Source organism: Equus quagga, chromosome 21, assembly GCF_021613505.1.
Source record: "Equus quagga isolate Etosha38 chromosome 21, UCLA_HA_Equagga_1.0, whole genome shotgun sequence".
Classification (NCBI taxonomy): Eukaryota; Metazoa; Chordata; class Mammalia; order Perissodactyla; family Equidae; genus Equus; species Equus quagga.
Genome location: NC_060287.1, coordinates 38,370,459 through 38,397,281, shown reverse-complemented (window position 1 = coordinate 38,397,281; position 26,823 = coordinate 38,370,459). Strand labels below are relative to the sequence as shown.

The 26,823-nt window shown below is 48.9% G+C and overlaps 1 protein-coding gene across 1 annotated transcript; it reads right to left on the bottom strand.

The window, feature by feature from the left end:
* Window positions 1-492: 492 nt before the first annotated feature.
* LOC124231396 (ribosomal RNA processing protein 1 homolog B-like) lies at window positions 493-26,823 on the bottom strand. Its single transcript, XM_046648181.1, has 16 exons — window positions 26,625-26,823; window positions 19,721-19,803; window positions 18,045-18,102; window positions 16,746-16,831; window positions 16,325-16,386; window positions 15,821-15,950; window positions 14,897-14,961; window positions 14,237-14,418; window positions 12,397-12,491; window positions 11,412-11,509; window positions 10,293-10,312; window positions 9,345-9,473; window positions 8,035-8,753; window positions 6,257-6,409; window positions 4,591-4,654; window positions 493-3,379 (listed from the first exon to the last, which is right to left on the bottom strand). Exons 1-16 carry the CDS (start codon window positions 26,752-26,754, stop codon window positions 3,186-3,188), a joined length of 2,268 nt encoding a protein of 755 aa, XP_046504137.1. The 5' UTR covers window positions 26,755-26,823; the 3' UTR covers window positions 493-3,185.

Below are 26,823 nucleotides of genomic sequence, written 5' to 3'. Positions count from 1 at the left end.
GACTCCGAACCACAACTGTGAAGAAACTGGGGAACACGTGCATATTAAGGTCCAGAGCACAGTCAGTGTTCCACGCGCCCCACAATCAAGCCCATGCTGACGCCCAGCAGGAGAACGGGCCGTCTGCCCGGCCTGACGGTGCCCTCGACACCGGGGGCAGTCATTTCTCTGGGCTGGAGCTGGGGAGTCTCCGCCAGGACGCAGGCACCTTTCCACTCATCTTCACAGGCCGAGGCCCAGGGAGCAGATGCTGCAGGCCTGGCAGCGAGCATCTTTGCGAACAGTCTCAGGCCAGCTTCCCCCATAAGAGAAGACTCGTGAGCAGCCCCTGGCTGGCTCTAGGTAGTGGGCGCACCACAGAAGGAGAGGGGCCCCAAGAGTCTTGTTTTCGAACACTCACGACCGACGCCCACATCTTTCAACCCCTGCTACGTTCAATTTCTCAGACAGGCATATTTTTACGCACACTGACAGTCAATACCAACACGAATCTGAGGGCAAAGACAGATTTTTATTGGCCTCAGCTTTGACGAGGACTGACGACCCCTGCAGACACGAATAGAGTGACTGTAAACAAAGTCCTTGCCAGCACTCAGGCAAATTCAGAGAACACACACACATCAAAAGGTGGATTCAATTTTTATATTCTTTCCAACACTAACAACTGCTTCCAGATTTTCTTTAAACTCTTCTCTGTGCTTTCAGCTCAGTAAAAGTTAGAAAGAATAATACGTTTGTAAACGGCAGTACCAAATTGTACAAAATTGACCAGACCAGGTGGGAAGATGATCATTTTACAAAATACTATAACATCACCAGCATTAATTGAAATTATTTTTCCTTTTTTGGACTTCCAAGTCCCCTTGGCAATTTTACCTAGGAAAATAACATGCATCCAATAGAAAACAGGTATTCTAAATACATTTTCTTTATGTGACATATTCTTGTTGTGTATATATGTCATGAGAAATTTTAAAAATAAGTCACAGTAAACCTATTGAACTTACCCACAAAATGGGGTAAGTCAGGACATATTGAATCCAAGACACACTATCCCCTGGACCCGAGGCCACAGGCATGATGTCACAGGAGGTGCATTTAAAGGACAGTCCACCATGCCTCAGAAAGGACAGGGGACATAGAAATGCTAAGAGGAAACGTTCCTGCACCCACTGGGAGAACAAATGTGCCATTCTGCCCTTGAATGCTGTGCTAAGACATCTTAACATTGCTGGATTACACGGCCCGGTTGGCTATACGACCCATCTTTAAAGCTGAAATAAAAATTGTTAGAAAAATAATTTGACCAAGGATAATGAAATTTTTTTTTTTTAACAAAAAGTTAAAAATACTCGCGTACTCTAATCTTTTCAGGCCCTCGGTTTTGGTTTTGGAGTGACTGTCAGCACTGTGTCAGGCGCACATGCTGAAACCATGCGAGCACCACCACAGAGCTGCCCTGCATGCGAGTGAGACTTCTCGCGACAACGACTGCTCAACAGCCCGATGTTAACGATTTCTCTTCAAGGCCTAATCCTGACAGAACTTCCTTGCAGAGCAGACAGAACAAAGCTCGCACTCCCTTCTCCCCAGGGTCTTCGTCGCGAGTCAGCCCACTGACACCCCAGACTGGCCAGTCACAGCCTCGGCAGATGAGGCCCCCATCAGGTGGGTGGAAACCAGTCAGGTCGACGCAGCGCTGCAGCCCAGGGGCCTCCCTGTCCTCCCAGCCGAGGCCGGGACCACGGGGATGCCGGGCTCCTCCGCTGGGAGCAGCGCAGGGGCTGGCCGGGGCTTTGGGGAGAAACTGGAGCAAACGGGGAAGCAGCTTTCACGCTCAGGAGCCCCGAGGTCCCTGGGGCAGTGCAGGCTGGGGACGCACCGAGCACCCGTGAGCCAAAACTATGGGTCCCCCAGGTCACGCAGCTCCTTTAGGTCTGCGATCTGTTCTTGTGGACGCTCCGGAAAGAGCCAGCGGCCCAGCGGCTCGCCTGTGACCGTGTGGCTGGATTTCTGCATCTGCATCCTCTCCATCACTCAGGCTCAAGGGACAGATGCAGCTTCCCGAAACAAGGTCATCAAGTGAGCACTGCTCTAAGTCGCACTTCTGTTTCTCCAACTAAAGCCTGGGCGCCTTCCACCCCCGCTTTTTGTAATTAACTAAAATTAGAACTGTATAAAAATCTGTATGTGCAAGCTGCAATATTTCAGATAAAAGGTAGCTATGAACAAATAAATATGCACGAACAATATTAAGGGCTGCTAATTCTGCCTCCAGCAGGAACTCAGGTTTCCAAACACTGCTGCCACACTTCTAAAGAAGTGAGTTTAACTGAAGTTGGGAAAGCTGCTTTTGGAGACGCCAGCCATTTAGGTCGCTGGCTCAAACATCCATATGTAAAGAGCATCCAGAGGCCAATGACCTGGGAGGAGTGTGCTCGGCCCCTGGGGCTGGAGCCCCAGGGGCAAGCCAAGGAGGGCGCTGGCTCTCCCCAGTGAGGACACTTTGGGCTGGCCTGAGAGGTAGGAAAACGGGGAAGGAAACAAGACAAAGGCAGGAGAGACGCCCCCAGGGCAGAGGCCCTCTCCCTGCCCCCATTTGCAGGTTCACCCCCAGCTGAGTACGCATACAAAAACTACCGTATTGCTGATTTGGTTACAACAATCTTCTGTATCACAAACACCAAACACCCACAGAACATGGGAATGAAGTCGTACATGCTTTTTAAAAGAAAAAGATGACCCTTAGACTAAAAACAGCCAGAAAACCAGCCTAGCATGGCAAACACAGCAGCGAGCACCAAAGCTTTGTGTACCGGGTGGCTGGCGAGGAGCCCCCTCCCAGCTCTGACTGGGCCGCCAGCACCCACTACTGAGAGTGATGGGCAGCGTGCTCTCAGTTCACACAGCTCTCAGGCCCCTCGTGGGGATCACTGAAGCTACCCCGAAATGTGGAATGTGGTGAGCTCAGGCACAAACACCGCTTAGAGCAAAAGCTTCAACCAAGATGCTCACAGCCCCTGGTGGAAGGACAGAGAAGCAGCAGTATCACAACTCACACTCAAAATCTCGTATATACAATTTATGGGAATTTATAAAACAATAAAAAAGGCCCCACCTTCATAAAGTTATAATTTATAGAATATTCTGTAAAAAGCAGTCTTTAAAAGGACTCTGTCACGACCCTAGAAGAAGTCCATAGCTGTCGGCCTTCTCTTTGGTGTGGCGCTCAGTGGTTTCTTGGTCCCCAGGGGGGTGCTGGCAGGTGAGCTCGTGGGGGTCTTCAGCACCCCATGGAGGGGTCTCTGCTCAGGGTTGAAGGCCACTCGGGAGGGGCCTGTGGGACTGACCAGGATGCTCTTGTCCGTCTTCTTGAATTCTGCCCAGATGAAAGCAAGGACACATTAACAGGTATGATTCTTCTGTCCTGTCAACCTGCCCAGATGGTGTCCCGCCTTGGTGCTGTCACAGCTCACGCCCCGCGGCTCAGTGGGCCCTGAGGGCTCTCGGAGGCCGTGGAAGGCCCTGGTGCGGCTCCTTCACCGCACCAATGTACTCTTACAAGGAAGCGCCCTGAGGGCCTGGGCAGAATCCGAGGGCGCACCAGGGAGGCAGCTCCCAAAAGGGGGAACTCTGGGAGCTGGGGCGTGTTTACGGAACATGAAGAATTAGTGAACCCCGAGTTTGGGTCTGGGACGAATCTGAGGTAGATATAAAGAGTGAAAGGAGGAGCTTTTCCTGCTGGCGGGTTTGCTCCTCCCTCCCTCTGCAGCTCTAAAGACAAGGCCTCGGGAGGGAGCTGCGTGGCTCCTCAGGCCCTTCAGATGGGCTCTCCTCTCTCCATGCACATGCGCGTGCACAAACACACTGACTTGTGGTCCCTGAAAAGAGGCAGGTCTTCAACTCATATACTTTTAAATAAAAGTTTGGTTTCCTTGGAAAAAAACAAAACAAATGGATCGCACCAATATGAAAAGCAGTAAGACAAGAACATCCCTCTTTCTCCCTCTCCTCTTGGGCAGGGTGGTTCCAAATTTTAGTACAGGCAACTGCAGCCTACAGACCATGAGATCTCAGGCCGAGTTGGCTTAAAGTATTCTAGGACGGCAGGCCTGGGAGGATGGCTTCACCATCTCCTGCCAGGCAGCCTCCTTTCAGGGGGCCCCAGAAAGACCCCCTGCCCACCGCCCTATCAACTGTCAGCCGGGGCTGACTTCTTTTTTTTCCTAAGGTGTGCTTCTTTTTTTTGGTGAGGAAGATCGGCCCTGAGCTAGCATCTGTTGCCAATCTTCGTCCATTTTTTTTCTTCTCAGAGCCCCAGGACATAGTTGTATATCCTAGTAAGTCCTTCTGGTTTTTCTATGTGGAGGCTGCCACAGCATGGCTTGATGAGCAGTGTGTAGGTTTGCGCCCAGGATCCAAACCTGCAAACCTGGGCTGCCTGAAGCAGAACCTGGGAACTTAACCACTCGGCCACGGGGCTGGCCCCAGTGGCTGACTTCTGACTCAGGAATGGGTCAAGACCCTCCTTCCCCCGAAGAGTGGACCCCAATGTGGCCTTTGTGGAAGGAAAGCAAAGCCCACACTCACCTGCAGTCATGTTTCTGTTCAGGCCGAAGGTGACCTTCTTGGAGCTGGACGGTGTTTTGTACAGCTGCAGAAGGACGACAGAAGCACAGGAGTAAAACGACAGCCGCGGAGGCGCTCAGTCTGTCTGACTGCAGCATCCCTGAGGACCCACAGGCGCCCACTGGCCCATGGGGCAGCCTGCAGCGCAGAGGCCACAGGGCCGCTGTGTCCCCCTGGTGGCCTGGGTCAGGCCCAGGGCCTCTGGGAAGCATGTTCATGGCAGGCAGTGCACAGCGCCAGCACTGCTCTGCACTAACCCAGCTCATTGCTGGCCACGTGCTTGCGGGTCCCGGGGATGAAAGCAGAGGGGGATTACGACGTTTGAAACCTCCTAAGTAACAGGACAAAGCTTACCGCTGAAAAACTATGAGCAACTCCCACTCACTGTGTCCCAGAGCTTGAACTTGTACATGAAATTGACTAGACTACACCTGTAATGGAATCTAACTTCAACGGGCGATGGGTTTCCCAAATTCCCGTGCACTAGGACTCCAAATTGGATATTCTAACAATTTATCAAAATTAACCAAGTTGTTTCCTATTTGAAAACTCCTACAAGTGGACCCATTTTGCATTACAAAGCACTTTCTCAAATTCCTTCCTAGAACCCCACATTTCTGTGTGAATCTCATAATTCTGCCTTACACCATTTTTGCTTTAATACCATAAACACTCTGCGAGAGGAACTTGGCTTCTGTAAGCCCTGAGTCCTTCGGCAAATACACCTAAAATATCTTATGTACAAATATGAACGCAGATGGTGGTGATTCTGCTGGTTCAAAGCTATTTAAATTGCACTGAGTTCTTCTCAAAATGTCCACCTGCTTGTGAGTCTCCCCAGCAGGGCCCGCCCAGCACGCCGGCCACCGCAGCAGGCCTCTGCCCCACGCAGCTCCAAGACGTCTACCTCTTGCAGGCAAACCCAGACTCGCCTGCACAGCTGCCCAGCCCGGACCTTGCTCCACCTGCCAGGGGCACTTGGCAGAGCCGACCACTTCCTTCACGAGCCCCCGCCCCCGCCCGGCCTCGCAGAAACAGTGACTGCCCCACCCCCACCCTCACCACGACCACCCTGACACCCGTGTCCTTGGCAGGGCCCCTGCCCGCCTCCTCCAAGTGACTTACAAATCCAGGGCTCTTCAGGGCTTCCTTCCTTCCCCCTTTCACTACCCTTTCCTCTAGATCTCACCAAATCCCACAGGTTCTAAGACGCGGCACCCCTGACCCTGCCGATACAGAATGGGCATCATCAGCGGCACCTGAGATTCCCCCCGACCGATCTCGTGGCGTTGGCCCCCTGACCCTGATGGTCCCTCAGCCAGTCCCTGACCGCCCAGAAGCAAGCACATGCTACAGGGCTGAGACCACAGCCCAGAGCCGACCAGGCCCGTGGAACCCAGCGCAGCCTAAACAGTAGACCTGGGCTCCTTCACAGGAACCTGCTCACCGTGGACAGCAGCAGAGGCCAAGCAGCCTGCAGAGAGTGCAGCTGGGGCTAGGAGAGCAGAGCAAGGCCCAAGGCCCAGCATGGAAAGTCCCTTTCTGTGCCCTTCACGGGGGACCGGGCTGTGCCACTGTGGGGACGGGCAGCAGAGGCAAGGGCCAAGTGTGGCTGGAGCGCGTGTACCTGCACGGCAGGGTTCGGAGAGGAGGTGGTAGTGCTGCTCTTAGCTTTTCTGAAGAACAGGGGCTTTGGTAGGAAGGGGGCGTCAAACTTCACAAAGTCATTCTCTCTCCTCATCTTCTTCTTCTTCGAAGGGCCGAAAGCCCCACGGGAGCCCTACATAAGCGAGGGGCGAGACAAGAGGGAGAGGTCACACCCACGCACACAGGAAATGAAATTAGGACGGGAGTGCAGACAAAACCGAGGGGGGGGCCCACATGATGCAGTGTGTCTCAGATGAGCCCATCCACCAGCTCAGACAGCCCGCACCCTGTTTCCTGTCCCAGGCTTGCAAACACCTTGTTTACTCAGCAGAGCGCAGACTTCATGCACAAACTACCACCTCTCCATCGTGGCACCACGCCAGCAGGGCAGGAGATTTCCTCTCTCTCCAGCCGCAAGAAGCCTTTTTATTTTGTCTTCAAACTTAGGCCCTATGTTCTGAAGATTTCTGCCTTTCAAACACCATCTGTTAAATACTAATTCATTTTCTCATTTCTGACAAAAGACATCACTGTCCATCGAAAGACTGGTATGAAAGAGGGAGCGTGATGACCTGGTTAGGCTCTGTGGTCCATCGCAGGCAGGCTGAGAACACTCACTGGGTGTTTCACAACTGACGGCCACCCACAGCAAAGACCCTGCTCTAGTTCTGGACCCCAAGGGCCTGGGAAACCCCGTGCAGCCGATGTCACACTGGTGGTTTTGGCAAGTTCTCGGTGTCCCTTAGCAGGACCCATGGTGCCACAAGTGAGGGGCAGAGCCGGGAGCCCTCTCTCTGTGCCTCCCCGCACTAGCAGAGATGTAGGGGGCACGTTGAGCCCCTTCGGGAGGAAGGCCTCCTTTGCCCGTGACTGATTTATCAACTGTTTTCATCCCTTCTAAGAGGGGTTGCCAGCAGCCCGAGACATGAGACAGGAAGGAGGAGCTTTCTCTGACACTCCCAGTGAGGAGCGAGCAGCACATGAGCAGCGAGCGAGGCCGGCGGCCGGAGAGCTGAGGGCAGGTTTTACAGGACAGCCAGGTGGTCGGAGGAGGTCTGGGACTGGAGCAGACTTCCCCAACTCCAGCTGAGTGCTCTGCTGGCCGACCTGAGACCTTTTACTGACCATTGGACGGGCCTGGAACCAGCATTTGACCAAGTCTCCATGAGTTCCCCTAACAAAGGCCTCAGCGTCCTGACCGCTGCAAAGCAGTACGTGCAAACACAAGTGCTCGACGAGGTCAGCACACGCGCTCTGGAGAGGGCCAGGGAGCATGTAGGCCATAAGGTATGTCACAACCACCCAGCTCTGCTGTTGAGGAGCTGAAGCCAAACTTTTGGGCTTCCTCTTTTGCCCAAGGGGCCTAAGATTGGACATGAGTTGAAGGATAAGAATGAGGCCAGCATTTGATGGAGACACACACCTGCCTGTTTATACTGCAGGGCAGCGGTGCCTGCCTTCCATGGGGACAAGTCTCCCAGCTTGATGCAGGCGCCGGGGAGGGTGGGAGTGTGGATGGTGGTGGGGATGGTGGGGGAAGGAGGAGGCGGAGGTCGTCAATGACGACTGTCTCGGCCACTGAGATGGGTCATCTGTCTATTTACTCATTGGAAAGGGTGTTAGAAACCATGACTGCTCCTTAGTCCAGAGGTCTGACCTGTGCCCATGCCCCCATAAACAGGGGCCCAAAGAGGCAGGGAGTCCTGACGCTCCTGCAGGGAAGCCTCAGCCACCCCTGCTTGGGTCCAGCTGCCTTACCAGAGCCCGGATGAGCTTGACTTCGGATTCCAGCACTCCACTGTGTTCCACCAAGTTGGACATCTCTTTCATTTTCTTCCTCTTTTTCAAGATGGCAGTTTTCTGACTGGACGGGTCATAGAGGTTAAGGGTGCCAGGCTCCCCCTTCTTCTTCTTCAGTCTCCCGCCCTGGGGCAGGGTGGCTGGGCAAGCCCCTCCGTCTGCTGGGTTCGCCAGAGGGCCCTCCTTCTGGGGCGGGGGCCAGGCCAGCGTGGGCGGGCCACGGCCATTGACTGGGAGCGCTCCGAGCTTCCGCTTCTTCAGGACGGGGGCTCCGCCGGCTGGGGAGGCTTGTGGGGCAGGTCTCTGAGCACGGGCACTGCAGGGGCCACCCTGAGACACATCCTCCAGAGGCGACGCTGCCACTTCTGTGCTCTCCCTCTGGAGCCCTGCGCTCCTCTTCCTCGGCCGTTTCCTCCTGCTGTGCATTAGCGGGTGCTCCACGCTGCTCTGCCCCAGGGGGCTGGGCAGGGCTGCTGCCCGCGGCACAGCCACACTGGCCTCCTGGGCTCCTCCCGGCCCTGCCTCTGGCCCACTGCCCCCATTCTGCTCTGGGGCCGCGGCCTCGCCCTCCGGCCCTGCGCTCGCAGGCTGGAGGTGGCGCCTCTTCTTCTTTTTCCTTTTTCTCTTCTGAATGCAGCTTTTACTCTTTTCCTCCTCAGCAAGAAAGAACCTGTTTCCTAGAGAGACAGAGAGACAGATAAACAACACCCCCACGACAAGGCGACAGCAAGGTCTCGCTGGGGAGTCAAGGGCAGCGTGAGGGGCAGACAGAACTTCCCCACATTTTAGCACCAGAAAGGCCTCGGTCCTCCTTGATGCACGGGAACTCCACTAGTTTTCTCATTTAGTCCCATTTCTTCCCTTTCCCAACTTTGATTAGAAACCTTCTGAATGCTTATTTTCATATAAGTGGAACGAAAATAATATTCAGATTTCTATTAATTTTTCAGGCCAAATGGTAAAAACCAGAGATGCAGGGTCGGAACAGAACAAATGCTCGCTCCAGCATCCTCCACGTCCGCCCCCACTTCCCCCAGAGATGCCGCTGGGAGTAAATCAGCGCTTTCACTTTAGGGAGGCTGGAACGTGCTTCCACAGAAAAACGAGAAAACTCTCAGAAAGGAGCCTTGCTTTTCAGCCACTGTAAGCTAAAGCTTTTGCTCTGTGATGGCTTATGGCTCAAAGCCTCCCATGACTGCAATATGCCCGCTGCTCCCCGAAGGCCGTGTGCCCTTTTCACCCCCACTAACTGCAAGCTTGTGGCTCACCTTTCTCTCTCTCCATGCTGCTTGTCTCTAAAAGTTTACTTCCTTTTTTCTTATGCCTTCCTTGACTGAGGGTTTGGTCATCCTCATCAGCAGAAACATCCTCAGCAAAACTGAGTTGAGGTACACTGCCTGGTGGACAGAGAAGCCACAACTCTTCAGCTTTCTGAGACCCTTACAACTCGGGCCCCAGGGGAATTAAGAGCCATGGCTCCCCACCCCCGGGTAGACTTAACCCTATTTCTGTCATCACTGTTGCTCACGACTACCCCAACCCACACCCCAAGGCTGCCGACACAGGAATTATGGACTTGAAAAACCTTTGTCTTTCTTGACCACGGCGAGGGAAAAGATTACAAGCCCTGGGTGGCGCCCTACAGCTCAGCCCCAGGGCTCGGCCAGGCTGTCTTCCACACCAGCTGGGTCTGTGGTGCCTTCCCCATTCGGAGCACTCCAGGTGTACGAGGGGCAGGGGCGGCAGAAACATCGACTTGCTCAAATGTAACCCAGCTGACACAGCAGCTTTTCCCCAGAGGACAACTGACCGTTAAGAGCAAAGGAAAGGGACCCTGAGAGATCAAACTTCCGTCTCCATAAAGGATCCAGATGAGCAGAAATTCACCTTGCTAAAACAACAATACCCCCCACCCCGGGGTCTACCCTCTGCCTGGCGCTGACAGGGAGAGCCTCCCGTTGGGCTCGGCTGAGGTCGCTGGGCTGGGGAAGTGGGGCGCTGGAAAAGGTCCTACGCTGTGGGGCTTTCATGGGCTTCTGCTCAGCTGAGCAGTGAGCGGTGTTAACTGACGACCTTTCACAGGTGAAGGCTACTATTTTTGACGTTTTCAATCAACATCGTTCAATCCTGGTTTTCAATAGTTGGCAGAAATGCCCTCGGTGGGGTCCACGTTCATGTCAGATCATAATCAATTCTAATCCTCTCACTTTCCTCACCTTCAGAGAGACCTCGAAATCTGAAAAAGAAAACAACAAAAGTTCATAAAGAAAGCCCTTCCTTCTGTCTTCTGTGAACACAGGCACTAAACGTAAACGTAAGTGACAGTTTGTTAGTTCACTTTCTTTCTCCTCTAGAAGGGGAGGCTGAGGAGGGGTGGGTGCAAAGGCCAACAATGAAGGACGAAACTGCCCTCCACCATCAGCAACATCAAGGACATGGTGATCTCAAGATTCTGTCTTGGCACATCCAAACAAAACCAAAGAAATCAACATTTTCTTCTTTCTTAGTCTCTCAGGCTGAAGCAGCTTGGAGCTCTGCTTCTGTTCAGTCCTCTTCGTTTACCAAAGGGGGAAATGCCAAGCAGTGTTCTGCTCTCCACGGCTCCGGAGCGTGAGAACAAGGACACAGGGGGGCTGTGTGCTGTGGGAGGCATGTGGGCTCAGGGCTCAGCACCGGGGGAGTGGCAGGGGTTGAGAGTTGGCTCCGCCCCCCGGCAGCTGAGGCCTCAGGTAGGTGGGTTACCCCAGGCCCTAGTCAGCCCACCTGTAAACGGGGATATTACAGCAGCCGTCTTACAGGGCTTTTCTCAGCATGAAATGACTTATGTAAAGTCCTCACAACAGAGCCTGCTCACAGACTGTGGTCAAACTCAGCTGTCACTTGTCGTCAATCACAGGCGGCCACCGGCTCTGCAGCATTGATGGCGACCACACTTCTGGCATAACCAGGCTGGGAGTGAGGGAGGGTAGATAAACGCATCTATCTCAACAGTGCGTTGCAGATAACGCCGGAGCAGTTTATTTACGCTAAGATTTCTTGCTCTCTCAATTTTAGACGTCACCCAGAGACTTCTTTTACGTCACTAGGGAAGAGCTGGAAGTGAAGGGAATGGCTGCACTTGAAGAATGGAACCCAAGGGGCAGGCGGGCGCTGTCCTTGTGAAACCTTTAGGTTTGCATGTGTATACTGCATTGCTATGAATACAAACACGGAAGGACAAAAAAAGAAGACACAAGGTAAGCACGGTGACAGCTCGTCCACACCATGAGATAAAGAGGGGCTGGACTGAGCGGGAACGATGAAAGTCAAGTGAAGCCCTCTCCCGAGCCGCTTACTTTTTGATTAGTCTGGAGAGACGCTTCCTGTTGAAGGGAGGGATGTTTTTCCTGCTGGTTATTTCCAGGAGTCGGTCAGCAACAGCCTTATAGTCAAACTGTGTGAGAAGAAACACAACATTAACCCACAGCCAAACACCACCACCCGACCTGGAAGTCCCATCTCCTAGAACAGACTCCCAGCACACGGCTCTGGGAGCACTCAGTGACGGACGGTCCCAACAACACGTGCTGAGGCGCAGCAACCAAACGCTTAAGCAAGATCTTTGAAAAATTAGCTCTCTTTTTCCGTGGGAGAAGTTGAGTATAATTCTTCCTTTAAAAAAAATTGTGGTGATGGGGCTGCCCCATGGCCGAGTGGTCAAAGTTCCATGCGCTCCGCTTCAGCAGCCCTGGTTCGCCGGTTCGGATCCCGGTGTGGACCTACTCCACTCGTCAGCCATGCTGTAGAGGCATCCCACACAAAAAGCAGAGGAAGACTGGCACAGATGTTAGCTCAGGGCTAATCTTCCTCAAGCAAAAAAAAGGATTGGCAGCGGATGTTAGCTCAGGGCCAATGTTCCTCAACTGCGCGCCGCCCCCCCACCCCACCCCGCCCGCCACCAAAAAAAGTGGTAACATATACCACATACAATTGACCTGGGTGTGTTTCTTTGTAAATTTAATCCAGATGTCCAATTTGCACTTGGTAACATAGTAAACTTTTTTTACTTGGGAATTACCATTGAGCTGGCTTTGTTGTATGGGATAGAGCAGATCTCAGCAATTCAACCCAAAATGAACACTGACATCTTTCAAAATTCCTTCACATTTAACTTTGTCTCCAATAAGCTCATTATGAGGAAGGTGACATTAGTGACTGAAAGGATTAAAGAGGACTTTACACATTAGGCCTTGGTGTTTAATTAGCTCTGACCCTAATTCCCAATGAGCCTGACCACTCCACAGTAAATCCATATTCCATAAAAAGCAACAGTGTACTGACCTGGAGAAGCGGCCCAGTGTTCTCCGAGCTTCGGCAACCATCTCTTTCACCTTCATCACCAACGCCACCTTTTCCGGAGTGACATCTGCCCAGGGCTATGAAAACACACCCAAAGACGACACCCTTCAGACGTGCAGCCAGGACTATTCCAGGGGAGCCACCATCTAATTAGGGGTCTCTTAGTCAAAAAAGAAAATTTCTGTACAGAGAAAAACTCTGCAAGTATATTTATAATTTGCCGAAGATGTTTTTTCAGCCCCTGGACATGAAAAGTCTGGGAGAAATCACACTTTGCATTTTAACTACATCACAGACACAACCTCGGCTGCCTCCAGCACTCTCTGGCACACAGGGCCTTCCTGGGCAGGCTGTGCTGGCGGCGGGCGCGGGCTCGGGTTGGGTGCTCGGGCAGGTGCGAGGAGAGCGGGCTCAGCAGTCCAGCCCTCGTTTCAGAGGAGTCGGGCCGTGGTGGAAATCGACACAGATATGGTAGTACACTAACTTTTCCTGGGGCCGCCTCAAGAGGCACGAGTGAATACTCATGCAACCGAGAGCATTTAAAAAATAATTCAGAGCATTAAAGCCCATGAAGCAGCAGATAAAAAGTACTAATGAAATCTCCTAACTTTTCAAACTTGTACCGTTTCTGGAATCCTGTAAGCTCGTTAGTGGGATGGGCTCAGGTTACAGCCCAGAGCAGACAGCGCAGGGTCCCACACTGTGCAGGTGCTTGTAATGAGCACTGGACACGTAAACTAGGAGAGAAGTTTCGGAAGCGCTCATGAAGAGCGAGAGCATCTCCAGTGTGCACAGAAATGTGGGCAGGAGGGTCCAGAGACAGTTCCCGCAGCTACACAACATGTGATCCAGGCCCTTCAGCTACCTCTGTTGCCTGCATCGAATTTAAAATCAGAATATTTCTCCTTTTCTTTTTAAAAACTTTTGCTTTTTTCTGATTAAAAAATAATATATGATCATTGTAGAAAATTTAGAAAAACAGACAGAAGTACAAAGAAAACAGTAATCACCCATAATTCTGCCACCTAGGACTATTAACGTTTTGGTGTATATCCTTCTAGATTTTAAGGGGACATAGAAATGTTTAAAACAAATCAGACTCCTCCACAGTTTCGTGTTCTGCGTTAAAAAAATTTTTTAATTAAATTTCCTCTGGTCATTAGTTTTTGAAAACTTTGCTTTTTAACGGCTACAAAACATTTTAAAAGCGTGGGTATACCCTGAGCAGTTACCTAATGCTGTGCCCCGAGATGCTGTAAACCACTGACAGAGCTCTGATGGGCCTGCAGCTTTAAATGCACACGCTGCACACAACTGCACAGGTATAAAAGGGGGGCAGCAAGAACGATGTGAGTCCACAGTGGGTATTTAAACACCCAAAGAAAAAGAACCCCGAAAGGACTCGGAGATCAGAAAGGAGAGCTACAGAAACAAGTGTGCATTCATAATGTACGGTAAAGGATGTCCCCCGTTGAGGACCCTCTTACAGATCTGAGTCTACAGTAGGATATTCAACACATCAAAAAAACAAAAACAAACAAAACCCAAAGCAACAACAATGATAAAACCCTCGGAGAAAGTGCCCCTTCCTGGGAGTGACAGAAGTGCGTGTAAGCTGCAGGGTCACTAGGCCTCGGATCCGGCCCAGAGGACTGCTGGCCAGGCACGGTACTGTAATGCAGCTCTGCTCCCCTTCTCGGGGGTCCAAGGCAGAGCCATCTTCACGGAACTCTAGGTTGTAGTCAGTGAGATTCCAACAAATGTACTAAAAGTGTTTGTTAGATCATGATTTTATCTAAAAAAAAAAAGGAAATTCTCTTACCTGTCTTCTTTTTACTGATGGTTTTCCTCCATGTCATCTCGTTTTCAGGCATGTCGTCTTCAGAGAAGTCACCATCACCCACTTCGGATTTCTGTTCCTCCACTGTCTCTTCAGGTACAAAAGGAGACTGATCTACAATGACTTCAAAAACACCCCTAGCTATAGTCTGTACCAATGTCTGGCTGAGGGTGGAAGCACAGCAGAGAGAGCGTGATTAAAATGAATGGTCTGGACTTCGTCGTTCAAAGGCGTGTAGAGGGACGAGGAGTAGAGAACCAGTGCACATTCAATTTCAGCCCGCCCAGCGCCTGGTGTGACCCATCGCCTGGTCAGCAAGCATTTGTATCCCTAACTACACTCCCGTCAAAGCAACGTGGCTGTCAGGAGCCAGCTCAGAGCTACGTGACAGAAGCCGGGGCACCAACAGTAGACAGAACTCTCGGTGTGATTCCTGAAATGCCTGGGGTCAAATCACAAAGCAGGAATAGCCGAATTACTACTCAAAGCTTCCAATGTCTTGCTGATAGGAATTAAGAGTCTGGCTGTCCTTAGCTTTAGACAACCACCCTAGGCATCCTGTGTCATGCTTCACAACAATCCCCCACCCCCGATAATTAAGTGCCAAGTGAAGCAGTAGAAACAAATATGTGAATCACTTACTCCTTAGTCTTGGCAGCAATTTTGCAGAATGGATCAATAAACTTAAGATTCTGATCTGCCAAAAGCTGTAATTTAGAAATAAAACAGGAAAAAAAAATGAGGAAAAAGAAGAACCTTTTCTCCTTTCTGACGTGTCCTTGAAAAAAGGAACCGTTTGCATTTTTGACACAGGTTGAGTCAGACTGAGTAACACTTGTGTCACAATGCCCCAAATGCACTCTGCATGAAATACCCCGACGCTGGGAGCCAGGCTCAAGGTCTCGGCTATCCTGCAGCCACTCGGCATCTTGGCACAGAGACAAGAGAAACTGCCCAATCCAACCAGCACTGTTCTCCCTTCTGCGAATACACAGCCCCTCCTTTACAGACAAGTTCTATATGGAGACTATCTTATAATTAAAAAAACTCACGTTCACTGCAGAACATTTGCGAAGGAAAAAGTAAAAATTACTCATAACCCCACAGTCAGATAATCACCTGCATACTGAAGAATGTACATTTCATTTCCAGCCTTCTGTCCATTCATACAAGAACATGCTCTTTACAAAGTCATACTACTTGCACAGCTTTCTCTACTGCCTTTAAAATCCCAATACGACAAGCATTTCCCCATGTTATTGAACTCTTTATTGGACTGTGTAGATTGCTTTCAATTCTGTTTCAAGTAAGACTGCCATGTACATCTTCAGGGCAGAATCTCTGTCCACATGTCCCATTAGGTGCTTAGGACACATTCCTAGATGGGGAAGGACTGAAAAAAGATAGGTGGAACCAACTCATGCTGCTATTGTCACTGCTAACAACGAGTGCCAACCAAGAGCATCTCACTCGCAGCCCACAGAACATCTGAGGAAGAGCTAAAGCCCCATCCGGGTGAGCTGTGGTTTCATTACACAGCTGACAGGATGTGTGACTGATGCTTACCTCCTTCCCTCCCACTTTGGACAGTTCATCCAGATAAATATTAATGAAGTGGAATTTCACTCCATTAGGAGACTGACTCTCAGGATGCAGGATTTCCTTCATCAAGACATCGAGAAAGAGCTTGATTCGGCTAAAGAAAACAATACACAGGTTTCTATTAACTACAGCATGCTGACATTTCTCTCTTTTCCAAGAGAAAACAATAACATCCAGTCTCATGCTAGACTGTATAACAAGTAACGCAAGGCTGAAGAAGTTTTATTATGAGAAAAAGCAATCACTGAAATCAGTACACAATGCCCACTGTCACGTGGACTCAGCCCTCACAACCTCTCCTGGATTTAAGGTCTTCATGTGTAAGGGTGCTCTGCCTCTCACAGCACTCAACACAGAGAAAGGCAGAGCTCATGCAATTCACAGTTGCTGATTAACTGAAAGGCTTGAAAAACACAATTACTTTAAAAGTTTTAAGGCCACCAAATGCTAATCCAAATAGTTACCAACCTTTCTTCCCAGCCAGTTCGCTTCAGAACTTCAAAGGACTGCCTCAGGACCAGACGGATCAGCTAAAGACAGACAACATTTGTTACAAAAGGGAAAGTAAGAAATCTTGATCAGCTTAGCAGAATGAGGAGACCAAGGAAACTGGTGTGGCCTGGATCCCAAGAGTGAAAACATATTTGCAACTGTCAAACTTCTCCATCAAAACATAGTAACTAAGGACCCCTAAACTCATCCCCAACAGCTGAAAGAGACAAAACAGAGACGCCTTCACGTTCCTGTTCAAACGCTGTCTGACGCTCACGCTGCCTCATGCCAAGCCTGGAACCCGCTGTGCTTCCCATTGTTTTTTAAGGTGCTGAACATTCTTTGTACTTCACAGGAGCTTCTGAAAAAAACTGGGACGAAGGCAGTCTGATCTTACCAGGTAGTACTTGTCCAGGCACAGCCTGTCTATCCCCTTCCACTCTCGATTCACGGTTTGCCAGAACGTCTGCATGAAGAGATGCTCTGCAGGGAAGAAAAGCCTTTGAACGCTTTGGTTTGGGTTAACATACAGCAAGAACGCAAAGAAGAGAAACAGACTAGGATTGCTTATCACGGACTTTTCTCAACAATTCTTGGGCAGGTAGAAAATCTGGCCAATAATCAAATATGCTCAACATTTTACATTTAAGTAAAAGCATATGATGTTAACAGGAAGGCTGGTAATACCTTAGTTTTCAACTAGAATGCTCTCTGGAGCATTTTTCTTTTTCCACTGCAAAGCCATGTTTCTATTAAAATCAAAGGATTTTCTGAGCCATGTCTACCGGCCCTTTCCAACCATCTATACCTAATAATCAACCCAAAGCCATCATTTTCATAACACTTGTGCGATCCATGTAGAAACTCAGCTTTTTGGTTTGTGTTTAGTGTCAGCTGGGTGAGCTATAACAAAACATTTTATTTTTCTCTTCTGAGCCACGAAACTAACACTATCATCCAAAAATAACTTTTGTTTGTTGATTTTTTTTTTTACTTTACTTCTTTTTGCACAATTCTTTCTTGCTATATGAAAACCTACACTGTACTCCATGTGTAGAATTTTGTTCATTACAAGTCAGCTGGGCCCCCGCTAAAATTCAGAGACCATGGAAATTAGCGCCATTAGGTTGGTTTTGTTCTAAGGAGTGCTAAGCAGAACAAACATTGTGCTTTTTCTTTCTTCATAAGTAATCAAAGCCTGAATGCCTCAGAAATAAATTTCTCCCTTTGCTTATTCTTTTCGGTGAAGAGGGGTTACTGTATAGTCTATGTCCAGTGATAACCCTAAATGGCTCGTCTTGAGGAGGCATCCAGAGGTTCCTGCAAACACCGGCATATGCATACAGAGCCTCTAAGAGTGTGAAAGTAACTCAGAATTTGGAGATTCTGGAGGATTGTTATTTCTTCAAATATTTTTTCGAAATCTTTGAGATGTCAAATGTGCTATTCCACAAGACACCTCTCTAACCCTCTTACAGAGTCAGTATCTAGGTTTATCATAGTCCCCACAGGAACAGCTTGTCACCTGACATCTATACACCAGTAGCCCCAGGTCCACATTAAACTAGCCCACTAGGCCACTGGAACTGAAACTTTGAAGGCAGGAGAAGAAACAACACTGAGTAGATCTCCTAGGCAAGTTACCAATGCTGACGAACAAGGAAGTTTTGAAAGGCATGAAAACATTGGGACTTACGAGCCTCTGAGTTGTTAACAACATGGATGAGTTGGGAAATAGTGTTCGCTAGCTCCTCCTGCAAAGGCGGGGTTAGGAAAAACATCGGGGTTATTAGGTGGTAACACTGAGATGACAGCACTGCAGCCTGCACCTCTGCCCGTCTGCTGGGGGATCTCTATCTCTTGTTTTCACTGTCACTTCCACTAACAAGTGTGTATATGAATATGTGAATTTTATCCGATGTGAAATTCCCAATTTCAGTGGACTACTGTGCCAACTTTATATGCCTCTGAGAATTAAATTAAGATGCATGTTTACAAAAGAATCTCTGGTTATCACTTCAAATGACCTACAGAAGAAATAAATTAGCTGTCAATTCCTGGCTTTAAAAATATATTATAACTTAAGTTGAGATTCTAGTCTAATCCCCCAAATAATGGAAACGCAGATGCCAGCAGGGAGAAATTGCTGGAGGATAGACATGGACCCTCACTCCTCAAGGTTCAGGGCGTGGAATCAGAACATCCTCGCCTCGGCTCGCTGAGACAGGCTGTAACAGCCGGGCGCTGGGGAGAGGGGTCGGCAGCCCCTTCCAGGCTCTGTCCTGGGTGAAAGTGCCACCTGAACAGCATGCCCCACTAAGGTGCAGCAAGCTCAGTGTGGGGGGAATTTGGTGGCTGGGGTCTGTGAAGAAACCTGCCTTGGGGAGTGTCAACAAAAGAATTCTGTTTACGAGCTCCCTAAGAAAGAAATATCCTCGTGGGGACTACTACACTTGCCTGGGCCTCAAGTTTTCCTTACCCATTTTAGAGGAACTCCCAGGCTTGACAATGATGTTCCTGTTCATCTGTTTTCTTCCCCCACTAAAGCTGTTGGTTGTTACTTTTGAATGTAATTTAAAAATATTTTGCTCTGCTATCCTACTCAAAATATGGTTAGTGGAGTAAAAGCAATAAATCAAGCAAGTTACCACACGGCTTGGGGGAAGTGGCCAAGTTGCACATTCAAACCCAGGCAAGTAAAATCTACCCATGACATCTTATACATCAGAGGGCTTCAAACGGGGTTTCAAGGCTTATCCCTTCCTTCTACAAAGGCAAGACCTGCTTTTACACATCAGAACAAAGCTTTTTAAACAGTGGAATCATTTTCTTAAATACTTTTGGTGGTGAGGCCCAGCATGCTCAGCAGACAGGTCCAGATGCAGCATGCACATCTGTGCCGAGTCCCCACCAACTTTAAGGGCGGGGCATCTGATGTGGAGCTGCTGATCACCCTATGAAGACCCTGACCCAAGCAAGGTGGCTGCCTAGTCCCAGGCACCCACTTAAACCATGGCAGAGGTGGGCCTGGAGCTTAGGTAGCTCACAGGATCTTAGACTAGCGCCATGACATTTTTGACTACGAATAATAAAAGAAGATGAGACAGAAACTTTAAAATAAGTAACGTAAAATCTACCATGGAACCTATGAAGTCAATCCTTAATTTATGTGTATTTGCAAAGATAATTAACCTCAATGCCTGGACACTGCACCCCTTTCCATATGGACAAGAGGTGAGAAAGCGAATCCCAAAAAGCCACGATTTTCATCTGTTTAGGCACATTAGGGGACTGACAGCAGAAAACGAGTCAGTCTCTTTTATCGATTGGAGCCCCAAATCCAGCAGTATGACAAAGGGAACTGTACGTTACCTGCAGAAGGGGTTCGTCCTGCACCCACACGCAGTAGAAGAGCCCTTTCCATATTTTTAGAAGTTCTTCTTGACTGAAACCTCCTAGACGACAAAAAAAGCACAGAAATCTTAGTCCTCATCTTTCATTTCTTAAAGTTTGGAACTGCCACATAAGCAGTGAAAGTAATACCACATACATTTTCATTATTTCCAAATGTCTTTTTTTATTTAAAGCACATATTTCCTTGTTATTACAAAAGAAACACATATAAGTTATGCAGTTTTATCAGTTATGGGGCAGGTGGTAGTGGTGGCGTGTCCTCATTACCTGAGTAATGTAAGGAAGCAAACATCATCACAACAAAAAATCAACTAACAAAGCGGTCATTTGTAAAATGAGCTCCTCCTAAGTGCCCCTCTCTGCTTAAAACTAGCATCTCACCCTGGACACCAACACTTTCATTTGTCTTGCAAAGTAAAATGTCAAATCCTACAAAAGATGTAGGATTTGCTCAAGTCCCATACAACTGGCCCCGGGGAATCTGACAGAGCATTGGGATATTTTGGCAACAAGACCCTTTCAAGGATCCTGCTGCAAGGTCACACTGGGCTGTATCCTGATCTCCCTCCCTCTGCCCCTTCTGGTTATGTTTTCATTTACCGGGCAATTTTAGTTTTATTTTAAGTGGCATCACCTTGGCTAGCCTTGTTCTGCCTCATTATTTGAGCCCTTGACCTCTTCCTGTATCATCTATGATCAAGCTGCAAGTCATGCACAGCCTTCTACCTCCTGGGCCGGCCCCAGGTGTCCTGGAATAATTGCTGAGTGACATAAGGAATCATAAAATCAGGTAATGTACACTTTGAGAGTTTCTAAGCCTATGGAGAACAAACAGAATCCTCAAGTCCTGATGCAGGTTACAAATGGTCCTTATTAATATCTCACTAGGGGCACTAGGAAAAGTCTTTAGGAGCTGCAAAGAAGATAAACTGGGAGAATGTAAACAATCAATGTGATGATCTCAATACTCCAAAAGATCATCAGAAAGTGTCACACAGATCCCTTTTGATGGACTGAGGTTATTTAGTGGATTCAGAGTGAGCTTTATACCCGTGTAGGTATTGATTTCTAAGTTCCTAAAGACCTTTCTCACATCAACTATGATGGTGCCTTTTGATTCTTTGTGATAGTTTCTCACTTAAAACCCATACACCAGAAATTATAATAAAATTAGTTTATGAAAGTGCATTTCCTCTAGAGGTTAGGCAAACGATGTGCCAACTGGTTTCTCCCCTCTTGTTATGAATAAACCACACCCGGGGATCTTCTTATTGAGAACACAACTCTGGTGTGAGTAATAAATTCCACCAGAGCTGAGCCAATTGCAGTCATAATTGTAGTAACTTTTTTTGTCAGTGACTTGTGCCTACATTCAGTCATGTTAAGACTATATATTCCTAATGAATTGGTGGATCTCGGTCAGGATCATCAATGGCTGCTAAAAGATTAGATGAAAAAATATTGAGGAACTTTAAAATGGATAAATCAGACCAACAACACCCAAACCCACTGATCCAACTTAACTTGCAAAGATAGACAACTATTCAATAGATGCCAGATGTGATACAGCAGGAATAACACAGCACTGCCTGCTCAACAGTCTTACGAAAACAAAAAGCTAACCCATATCACGTCAAATCTAACTATTAATACTCATTTGCAGGAAATACAGGGGACAGACGAACACATCAAATGAAACCATGGGATGCAGTCAGCAAAACCCTAAATGACCCAGTTCCTCCAACAAATGAATTAGCAGGAAAAGAAAGAGATGGATAAGAACAGTTAGAATGTAAGTCTCAGTGCACGTATCAACCAGACGCAACGAATGAGTCTTGTTCGAATTCTGATTTGTCACTAAAAACATTTATGGGATGACAGGAAAAAGTCAACAGATTGGATATTTCATACTAAGGATTTCTTTTTAAAAAGCTGTGGTAATGGTACTGTGGTTATGCTAAAGAGTCCTTATCTTCTAGAGATACATGCTGAGGTACCTGAAGATGAAATGAGATGTCTGAGATTCACTTCCTAAGAATTTAGGGGGAGGAGGAAGCAGGCAGATTGGACAAACTGGCCAGGTACATAAATGCTGAAGCAGAGTAACGAGTACACTTTTTATATATTTTAAATAGTTCTTAATAAGAAGGAAAAAAGAACTGCACGAGATTACCAAAGTGTTATCACGGGCTGTTTCCTTTCCCCTTTTTGTCATTTAGAAAACTCTTCATAAGGAAACTGGAAAAGCATAAACACAATGAACTTAAAAGCAAAAGGGATGTGAACGACACTGGTTCCTGATGAGGCTCGGCACTGGGCACTCCCTGTTTTTGCTGAGCACCTAGTAATGATGCTATCCCCTCCAGGGCTGTCCCACCTACAAGGCAGGGCCTGTGGAGGGAGGCAGTGGTCCGGATTGGGTTCACCCCACTCGGAGGAGAGGTGGCAAGCTGGGCTCAGGCCAGATCAGCATGAACTCCCTTGGCCACAGGGCCAGTACAAGAAGGAACAGACAACCTCACTGCAGATAAAGATCCTCTTGTTCAAGCTCTGGGAAAGTCTCTGGCTCTCTCCCAGTACACCGGGAAGAAGACACAGCCAGGACCGGCGCTCAGCCACCTTGCCACAGCCTAACCCCATCTGAGAACGGAACCAATCTCAGGGCAGCAGAGTTTCCTATGGAGAAAAACCGGGTCCTGGTGTCACCAGTTCAGCTCCTGCGTGAAGCTGTGCTGTGGTTTTCCCCCTTAAAACTAGTATGGCTTGGATGTTCTCTCAAGCTGCAACTGAAAAAGAATTCTAACCAATAAAAATGTATTTTTATTGCAAAAAATTCATATACATCAAAAGTTATACATTCAAAAGTGCCTTGTTCACTGCCTCCTGAGTCCCAGTCCCCTCCCCAGACGGAGCACTGTCATCTGCCAGACGTGCATCTCTCCTACGCATTTACATCACACTTACATGGAGTTCTGTGTGTGTAACCTAAATAGCATCGTATGTTCTACATTGTCTGTACTCTGGCCTTTTTCACTTTAAAATAGCATGGTGTATATTTATCTCCAGACGGTTCTTCTAAGTGCACCAGTATGCCAAACTGACCCTAGGTGATAATTTGGTATACCCAAACATCTCTGGGCAATCCATACCTGTGATAGGCAGAGGGACAATATGATGGGCTACACAGGCTTCTGTAACGGAAAATATCACGTTTTGACAAAGTAACAGGGTGACAGCAGATCCCGGACAGCAGGCAGGAAAGGGAGTTGGATGTGAAAACACATTCTGACTGCTTCATCCTACGTGAGGGAACAAAGCAGAGCGGGAGCAAGGCCTTGGTTAGGCCCCGGCCTGCTCCTCACTAGCCACGCAGTGTTAGAAAACATCAGCTACCCTTTGAGCCTCAGTTTCCTCCCCTACCATGCAGGTAAGGTTGTGGTTAGGGTGGAAATTAGGAGCCTGCGTGAGAGGCACTTGTATGGCCACATTCCCCCTCAGCTGGCGGCTATGACGACTGCCTCACCCACCTGCTCCTGAAGCTCTTCTCCCTTTTATAACATAAAAAATCACTTGTTTTCACCCAGGAATTTAGCTGGTTAAAACAAGGTACCAATTTTCAAAGGACTTAAAACAGAGAAATTCTCACTATTTCATTTCTTTCAGAACTCTGAAGATGAAGTACATATCTGAAGCACTTTTCATTCCCAATTGCTTCTTGATCTGTCTTTTCCCCTTGGGGTTGAGTTTCTTAAACTCAATGCAACTAAGTTTCTGACAACAGTACGGGTTTAGTTATTTCAGAATGAATGAATGAACATGAAAGGGAGACGTGGATACAGTAAATACCAAGAAGCTGTGAGGTAAGAAAATCCAACAGCTACTTTCACCACAAAAGGAGTACAGGAGCCATTTTATGTGGGGGTGAAGGGTTATGCTCAAACTTACACCAGCGTCAAAACATCCACAGCTCTTAGTTATCACTACCGGATCAAGAGACCTTTAATCCTACAGGCAAGAAAAAACACATATTTCCCCTATTACTGCCACCGAATCTAAGGTGCCACCAACTGTAAGATGTACTATTTCACGTGCCACCAAAAGACAGCAAGAACGCAAATGAAACTGCCACAAGGTTGACGTTAAGATACATCCCGATTCTAGCAGATGTCAGGTGTTTAAAGTTGCAGAACTGATCAAACAGGGAGGGATTTTTGTCTGGGTTTTCACTGACGTATTACTAGTATGGAGTAATAATAGCAAATAGTAGGTGCTCCATAAACGTTCGCCAAATGCACGAGTGAATGAATAAATAGGGACGAATGAGCCCTAACAAGTAAAACCACACACAGCGACCCTTCTGTGACTGTGGAGGCTCACCACGAGTAGCTAAAGCACCAGAGCGGCTTTAAGCACTTCAAAGATCTCCAATTTGTTCTTAAAATCACAAAGCTACCTATGTTGCTGATGGACAGCTATACATATCGGTGAGTAAAATTTCAGATTCCCTTTACTACGCCTAAGACAAGATGCCAAAAAATTTGACCCTCTCACTCAATGAGATTCAAATGTCAGGCCAAGTTATTTCCAAACTTGTGTTTCTATTTTGACAGAGCACAGCTGTGGCAGAGACCTTGTTTACTGTGTCCCACCATCACCGTCTATGACATTCACTTTACAGATCTTTCTTCGAAAGCCCACTATATTCTGTGCAATGTGGACACAGTGAGGCATAAGACAAGCAACTCTAGGTGTGATGTGTGCTAACCAGGCGGGACTCTGGGGCACTGGCATAAGCACACTGGCCTCATGCTCCTGCATCGCCTCAACATTTCAGATCCCGGGCTTGCTCAGCAAAGGGGTTTGAGCAACAGGCTCTGTCTGGCTGTCTCAGCCCCATATGCATTGCATCTGGTCTTTCTTCTGTTCCTGTGCATAGCCAGGCCCTTGTATGCCTGGATGCGCTCCCGCTTTCAGCTAAGAAAACAGACGGAAGCTCACAGTGTTTTGGGGGAAGAATGACACATTAACAGATAATTAAGAAGCAATGTAGCTAAGTGCTACAATAGAGACATACTGGATATCTCAGAATCCTAGAGGAGTGGGGGTGAGATAGGGAAGGCATTGTGGAGGAGGTGATACTGAACTGAATGCTGGGAGCAGATCAAGGGTGGGAATCTTTTCGGAGTGAAGAGGAGAAGCAAAAGCAGGGAGGTGAGAAATGGTGTACTGTATGTCAGGAACCATGAACGGTTTGCTGCTGATGGAGCATGAAGCAGTCAGGTAGGGGCTGAGCTGGGAAGAGAAAGGAAGACAGATCATGATCTGCACACATGGGATGCTAGCAAAGTAGTGTTTTAGGAAGATGACTCCTGGCTGGTTGAAGGACACGTTGAAGGCGGGGACAAATGGAGTTACAGAGATCAGCTAGGAAGTAAGCAAGAGCAGAAGTCCAGATGAGATAAAGAGGGCCTTTGGTTAGAGCAGAGTCATTCAGCAGTAGGACCACGGGATACCGGATGCAGGGTGGAGGGAGAGGACAGGGAAGAGAGGAGTCCAGGACAATACTGTGCATCCAGCTAGAGTCTGAGTGGATGATGGGACCTAGCAACCAACATAAGAGAGCAGAGATGGCAGAACAGCAGCAGACGAGAACAGGTCTTGGGGGGAAGAAAACGAGTTACTTTTGGGCATTCTGAGTCCGAGGTGCCTGTGGGACATCCCGGTGGAGATGCGAGGTTAGCAGGGACTATCTGAGCTGAACGCAGCAAAGGTTTGGGTTAGAAATTTGGGTTTAGGAACCTTCAGCATCTATGGGATACTTGAAACCAGCAAAGTAAGCTAAATCTCTCACGGAGATCCCTAACAGAATTGAAGCCAGGAATTTAGGTCTTCATTCCTCTTTCTAGCAGACTTCCCATAAAACTGTATTTTCTTTTTTCTGGGTAGTCTTTTGCGACTTCTTTTCAAAATAAAACAAACCAAGGGCAGATAATAACTATTCTTTCAAGTAGACTCTAAATATATTAGGATTACCAGTAAATAAATCAAACTTTATCTAAGAGCAACATAAAACCTCTATCCATAGTGCAGCTCATACCTCATGTGCTCACCCAAGGGTTTACAGAACATATTTTGGGTCGGGTAAATGAAATCCTTCAACGGCACCCCACCAAAGTAAAAACCCAAACTACAAAGCTCCATGTGACCCGGCACCGCCTACTTTTCCACCTCCATGGCATAACACCGCCACTCTCCCCGACTTACTGGTCCTCCAACCATTCCCTAGGACATGCTCCGCGCTTCCCTCCCGCCTCCGCTCAGCTCTGTTGAACATCACCCAGAGAGGCTCCGCCTGTGTAGAGGAGCTCCCTCCCGCCCTGATTTCCATGCCTCTTGCTGCCTCACACGAGCTCAATTTTAGCCATCTATGCCCCCTAGCTTTACTGGCACAAATTCTTCGAGGGAAGGGATTCCGTCTTCTCTCCTGGAGCCCGAGCACCTAGAGGTGTGGGTCACAGGAAGGCGCGAATCAATGAAGAGCACACCAGAATAAATCAGGCGGGACTAGCGATTCAAGGTGCAGGCTCGGGGCCGGACAGGCTGGGTCTGTTCTCGGCTTCCCGACTCGCCGTGACTTCCAGCAGAGTACCTAACCCCTGCGGCCGCAGCCCCTCAACCCTAAGACCGGGCTAGACCCAGCAGGAAGCGATGCCCACGGTGTGGACACAACCGGGGCCACGGCAGGAGTGCGAGCCGGTGCCCGACGGCTTCCCTGCTCCGCCGGCGGCTCCCCCCGGCCCCGGCCCCGGCCCCGGCCCCCGGCCCGACCGCCATGCGGCGCGGCTGACCGCCGGGCGCCCACCTGTCTCCCTCTGCGTCTTCACGCTGAGGTACTGGCGCAGCTTCTTCACCGCCCGGTCCCGGATGCCCTTCTCGTGGGACGCCAGCCGCTGAGCGAACTGGATCTCGGCCGGCTGCATGGCGGGGGCCATCGCGCGCGCTGGGGCATCCCCAGCCGCAGCCGCCGAGGCTCAACCTCCAGCTGCCGCCGAGCCGCCGCC